General features: G+C 56.1%; 1 protein-coding gene across 1 annotated transcript in view; it reads left to right on the forward strand.

Annotated features, from left to right (window-relative positions):
- The window catches only part of JAML (junction adhesion molecule like), a 37,430-nt gene that overhangs the window by 28,678 nt on the left and 2,411 nt on the right, over nt 1-6,341 (forward strand). Inside the window, exons 8-10 of the mRNA XM_006104310.3 lie at nt 2,207-2,345; nt 3,765-3,825; nt 6,082-6,168. Of these exons, the coding sequence (XP_006104372.2) occupies nt 2,207-2,345; nt 3,765-3,825; nt 6,082-6,168 (287 nt within the window). The remainder of the gene's footprint in view (nt 1-2,206; nt 2,346-3,764; nt 3,826-6,081; nt 6,169-6,341) is intronic.

The following is a 6,341-nucleotide window of genomic DNA, read 5'->3' on the forward strand; positions in this document are numbered from 1 at the left end:
GTAGGTGGGGGGGTTTTCTGATCAAAGGCGCTGTGTTCTGGGAAACACAGGCATTGAGGCCGGCGTGGAGGAGGACAGAGGCTGGGTTGTGTTGACTGAGAGGTTGCTAAGTGAGGGTTAGAGTTAAACCTTAACCCAGTTAGCAGCCAGGATGTGGCTGTGGAGTCTGCATTGCACGAGGGCCCTCAGCGCTTGGCTGTGGTTGGCTGAAGGGGGGTTGGGGGCAGGATGGAGCTCACCTGATGCCCCTGGCCTGGGACTTAAGTCTGTGGAGGCACCTTCTTGTCCGTAGCAAAGGGTCCCAGCTGCAGAGGGAAGCAGGACAGACGGCCTTCTCCACCTCCGGAATCTTATCCCAACGTCACAGACTAAAGACCAGCCATAGTGGGAGCGCATTCACCTCCCAAGCCCTCCCCACAGCCGTCTCTGTCGCCCGCCGCCCTCTGGCCCTGCCCTGCCTCCAGCCCTGTGCGCAGGTGCCTTCCCGCTCCTTCCCCCTCACGTCAGTGGCTCCTAAGGTTCAATAAATAAATGCTCACCTCTTCCTCCTGCCCCAGGCTCCTCTGCTTAGCTCGCATCCTGTAGCTTTCTTCTTTTTCTTTTGTTAATCCTCACCCGAGGATATTTTTCGATTGATTTTTAGAGAGAGAGGGGAAGAGAGAAATATCGATGTGAGAGAAACACATTGATTGGTTGCCTCCTGCAAGCCCCCAACCAGGGCCTGGGCTGGGGAGGAGCCTGCAACTGAGGTACGTGCCCTTGACCGGAATCGAACCCAGGACCCTCCAGTCCGCAGGCTGACGCTCTATCCATTGAGCCACACCAGCCAGGGCACTTCCTTTTTCTTAAAACAGCTTTATTGAGATATGAACACAGCGCACCCACTCAGTGCACAGCTCATGGTGGGTGTTCAGAGCTGTGCAGCCTTGACCACATCGGGTGTGTGGTTTGACGAGATGCTTGCTGCAGGGCTGCGTGTGGCGTCTCTCGTCTCACTGCCCATCGTCTCGTTTCCTCCGCCCACCGCATTCTGGCTGCCGCTGTTCCTCGCTCGGCTCCGATCCGACGGCACTCGGCACATCCCGCCCCCTTTCCTCGTGGGATTGGACGCCACACACTCCATGTGGGACACAGTCTGTCCATCTCTGTTCATCTCTGTCCATCTCTGTAGAGCTGTATGCGGTCCACCCCAGTGCCCCCCAAGTCCTTCAAATACAAGACATCCAGCCGCGGCCACCTCTTCCCAGCCCACCTCACCCCCACCCGCCATGAACGCTGCCACCTACCCGTTGTGCGCGCTGCTTCCCGTTCCCAGTCCCCGTCTACCCGGTGGACGGTCCTGTTGTCTGTGCCTGACTCTGAATCTGCCTTCTTCCCGTCCATCCTGCCGCCTCTGTGCTGGTGTCTTTATCTCTGTCTTGAGCGCAGGCCTCTGACTGGTCTCTGCTTTCATGCTTGGCTGGGGCTCCTCTTCCTGCAGCAGCCACAGGTCCAAGCGCTCAGCCCCATTGCGATGTCCTCTCAGCGGCTTCTCGTTGCCTCCAGGACAGAAGCCAGACGCTGTATTTGTGTGTTTAGAATGAATGAGGAAACGAGTGCGGGAAAGTGCCTCCGAAGGCCTCACGTGGTGCCCTGACCATGGGCTGAGCTGTGTAGCTCGGAGCCTTGAAAAGAAGCACTTTCCCTCGGCCGGTGCGGCTCAGGGACTGAGCGTCAGCCTATGAACCAGGAGGTCACAGTTTGGTTCCCAGTCAGGGCACAGGCCCAGGTTGTGGGCTTGATCCCCAGTGGGGGGCGTGCAGGAGGCAGCCTATCCGTGATTCTCTCATCATTGATGTTTCTGTCTCTCTCTCCCTCTCTGAAATCAATAAAATACATTTAGAAAAACAAAATCACTTCCCATAGAAAGATCAGTAGCGTCCAAGAGTCTGTTATGTCTACGTCATTTGTGACCCAAGTTTTAAGATAGAATTGTTAATGCAAAAGGGAGCTCTAGGTGAGGTGCCGTCTCTTCTCCTACCCCGTAAGCAAGGGCGTCAGGCTTTGGTTCTCAATCTGTAGGGACTGCAGAAGCCCTAGTGCTTCAACACGGAGTGGAGTCGGCCTTCTCCCCCACTTCCTGCCTGGCTGTGGCTGCTGCGTCTATAACTGGGGGCCTCAGCCCTTTCCTGTGCACTGAGGCCCCCACTGCTTCCTCCCTCCCCAGCACTGGTGACCACCGTGGCCCGCAGTCCCGAGGTCCTGGGCGGCAACCATCTGGTGATCATCGTGGGCATCGTCTGCGTCACTGTCCTGCTGCTTCCTGTGCTCATCCTGACTGCGAGGAGGATCCATGGGAGTAAGAGGTACAGGCCGCTCTCGCCTGAGACGGGGGCTGGTGGTGCCAGGCTGCCTCTACCCCCAGGGGGGAGGGAAGACCGGCCCGAGCGGTGCCCTGTTCCCAGAAGGGCTGTTTCAAAAGGGAACGTCCTCTGTGGATGAAGTGGTGTGAGATGCCCTTGGCATAGTCACCCGCCCCTGCTCCCGAGGCCCATGCGCATTCCCACACCCGCCTCCTTTGAGTCGGTGTTTTACAAAGATTAGCAGCTCCTTTACAAATGGTGGTCTAGGTCAGCGGTTCTCAACCTGTGGGTCGCGACCCCTTTGGGGGTCGAACGACCCTTTCACAGGGGTTGCCTAAGACCATTGGAAAACACATACATAATTACATATTGTTTTTGTGATTAATCACTATGCTTTAATTATGTTCAATTTGTAACAATGAAAATACATCCTGCATATCAGATATTTACATGACGATTCATAACAGTAGCAAAATTACAGTTATGAAGTAGCAACAAAAATAATTTTATGGTTGGGGGTCACCACAACATGAGGAACTGTATTAAAGGGTCGAGGCATTAGGAAGGTTGAGAACCACTGGTCTAGGTGGTCTAGGTGCAGCGTAATTCAGAGTCTAAACCTTGCCCGGCCGGTGTGGCTCAGTGGTTGAGCGTCAACCTATGAACCAGGAGGTCACAGTTTGATTCCCAGTCAGGGCACATGCCAGGGTTGTGGGCTCAATGCCTAGTAGGGGGCGTACAGGAGGCAGCCAATCGATGATTTTCTCTCATTGATGTTTCTATTTCTCTTTCCCTCTCCTTTCCTCTCTGAAATCAATAAAGACATATTTTTAAAAAAATTTTAAAGAGTATAAATCTTAAGCACAAACTATAATGGTGCCGTTCAATGCCTGAGATAAATGATTAAAAAATATTTTTACTGATTTTTAGAGAGAAAGAGAAGGAGAGGGAGAGAGTGAAAATAGAAAATAGGCCAAAATAGAAAAAAGTGTATTCAATGGGAAATGCAGAAGGCAAATGGCCAAGATATCAAAGGCCGAGGAGTGGGAAGGGGCCAGAGCGCACAGTGGGGTGCTTGTGGGGTAACTCGGCTGGGCCTTTGACCTGCTTCCCCTGCTGGCCCAGAGGCACCTCCCTGGTCCTGGGAGATAAGCCGGTAGCCTGTCGCCCGGCTCTGTGCACCCACTTGCATGGTTACAGACAGAAAGTCAGGGTGACAGTGGGGAAGGGGGAGCTGCTGCCCGGCCTCTCGGTCTCAGGACGCTCTCTGCTCACCGGGAGGTGCCGCGGGCTTCAGCTTCGGGGTGAGCTGGGGAGGAGTCCAGGGAGAACAGCCCTGCCCTGGTGCCTCTTCCCCAAGCGCCATCAGCACCTGGACTGGCCAGTCCTGGCCGCTAACCGTCTGCATCTCCTGCCTTGCAGTTCCGGGACGTCCATGGCCCTGGTGAAGAGCCTGGAGGACAGGGACAAGCCTCCCCCCGAGGTAAGAGGAGGCTCTGCTGCTTGGCTCCCCGGCGAGGCCCAGTGAGCCCTGTGCCTATCAGGGTAGTGTTGTCCTCACTCCTGCACCCGCATCTCACTCATCCTGTGTCTCAGCACGTGGGCCAGCGGCTGGCACAGAGCCTGGCTCCGGCCTCTCACCGCTGGACTAAAGCCCCCGGCGGGGGTGGTGTGGGCCGCCGGGCTGCCCAGTGTGTGAGCGTGTCTGGGGTGGGGGGAGAGGGGCCTGAGCAGAGAGCACTGGACTCGGGCCAGACAGTCCCAGTGCGGGCCCAGCCCTGCGCCCTCTCTGAGCCTGTTTGCTCATCAGTAAGAGCAGGACAAGGGCACCCAGACCTGCCCTGCCGTGGGCTCAGGTGTCGGGGTGACACGCAGGTGCTTCCTAACGCCTGAGGCTGTGTGCACAGGAGGGGGAATCAGGGCGCATTGGGGAGTGTCTGGGGGAGCCCCTGGTTAAGGGGAAAACCCAGGCCCCTTAGACAGCGAGGACCCACCAGCCCTCTTCTTCCGCTTTCGTTGTAACAGAGCTGTGAATGGTTACAGCTAGGGACTGAGAAATGGATTTGTTCCTTTGAACTCCTTTTTCTTTCTTTTTTTAACTTTTAAAACCCCCTTTGGGATGTGGACTTCCCACCTTTTGTCTGTCTGGGCCCAGAGTGGGGTTTCCTCACACACAGGGCCTCCAGAGCCCAGTCTTCCACTGGATGACGTTGCTCCCCCAAGTAAAGACGGAAATGGGCATCGCCAGTGCCCCAGCCTCCCAGGTGCGAGGCTCTGAGAGGCCGACCCGCCACGAAGCCTCTGAAAGGCTGGACGACAGGTCAGGGGCTGGCTGGTGCGGCCTCCCCCAGGATTAATGAGGAGGAAGTGACCACGGAGTAGATCTGATTTGGTGAGATAAGCATTCGGGCTGCTCCCTCAGGCCCATCAAACAAAGGCTGTTTGGCAAAGAATTTGGTTCCTAAGATAGTGCTCTTTGCTGATGAGTGAATTTTCTTAATTTTCTGGAACATTGACGATGGAATTATCGTTATTGATGATAATTCTCTGGCTTTCAGTAACCCTCTGCGCCTGCCCGTGTGGGTGGCTGATGCCTTGTGAATCATACCAGGTGGCCTTTTCTCTGTCACAGAACCACTGAGCCCAGTGGGGGTGGATCAGCAGTTGAGTATCGACCCAGGAACCAAGAGGTCAGGGTTCAATTCCGGTCAGGGCACATGCCCAGGTTGCAGGCTTGATCCCCAGTGTGGGTGTGCAGGAGGCAGCCGATCAATGATTCTCTCTCATCATTGATGTTTCTATCTCTCTCTCCCTCTCCCTTCCTGTCTGACATCAATATAAATCCTAATATATAAAAACCCAGGGTCCGAAACAACCAACCAAAGGCTTGACCCAACACCGGAAGTCAGTCCTGCAGTCACTGTGGGCGTAGCGACCCAGCACTGACTGCTGAGGGGGCTGTGGATCAGGCCTGGAGAGAGGCCCGGAGAGAGAGGCAGGGTCTGATCTGCAGCCTCCATGGCAGCTGTTGATCAGCCGTTGCCTCTCTCTTTCTCTCTGGGCTTTGCCAGCAGCCACGTCTGTTTCTCTCTGGGCCTCCGACTGGGCTGCTGATCAGCCCCGCCTCTCTGATCAGGCCCGGAGATAGGCCTGGAGACGCTGACTGGCATAGAAACCGACCAATCAGAACCAAATCTGGGTGAACTGTGAGGAGCCAATGGCTGCTTAGGAGGTGGAGCTTTTGACACTGACTGGCATAGAAACTGACCAATCAGAACCAAATTGGCCAGCAGGGGAGAGAAGTTGGGGGCAACCAGGCTGGCAGGGGAGGACAGTTGGGGGCGAGATCAGGCTGGCAGGGGAGGGCAGTTGGGGCGAGATCAGGCTGGCAGGGGAGGGCAGTTGGGGGCGAGATCAGGCCGGCAGGGGAGGGCAGTTAGGGGCAATCAGGCTGGCAGGCAGAGGCAGATAGGGGCGATCAGGCAGGCAGGCAGGTGAGCGGTTAGGAGCCATCGGTCCCAAATTGCAAGAGAGATGTCCGACTGCCAGTTTTGGCCTGATCTCCCTAAATCGGCAGTCAGACATCCTCCAAGGGGTCCCTGATTGGAGAGGGTGCAGGCTGGGCTGAGGGAACCCCCCCCCCCACCCCATGCACGAATTTCATACATTGGGCCACTAGTATATATATAAAAAGTAGAACCACTGATTTTCAGGAACGTTTTACCATTTTCCCCTGTAGAAGCACGTTTACTCCTCAATCAACACGTGGGAGGTGACCAAGGAAGAAGAATCAAGTGACAGATCAGAGGCCACCTACATGACCATGGTGAGGAGGGGCCGGTGTCTGGAGGCGGAGGACCTGGGGGGGAGGATACGGCCCGGGGGGGGGGGGGATACAGCCGGGACCTAGATGGGGGGATATAGCCAGGACCTGGGGGGGAGGGTACAGCTGGGACATCGGGAGGATACAGCCCGGACCTAGATGGGGGGATATATGCC

The sequence above is a fragment of the Myotis lucifugus genome, unplaced genomic scaffold (genome assembly GCF_000147115.1).
Source record: "Myotis lucifugus unplaced genomic scaffold, Myoluc2.0 scaffold_561, whole genome shotgun sequence".
Taxonomy (NCBI): domain Eukaryota; kingdom Metazoa; phylum Chordata; class Mammalia; order Chiroptera; family Vespertilionidae; genus Myotis; species Myotis lucifugus.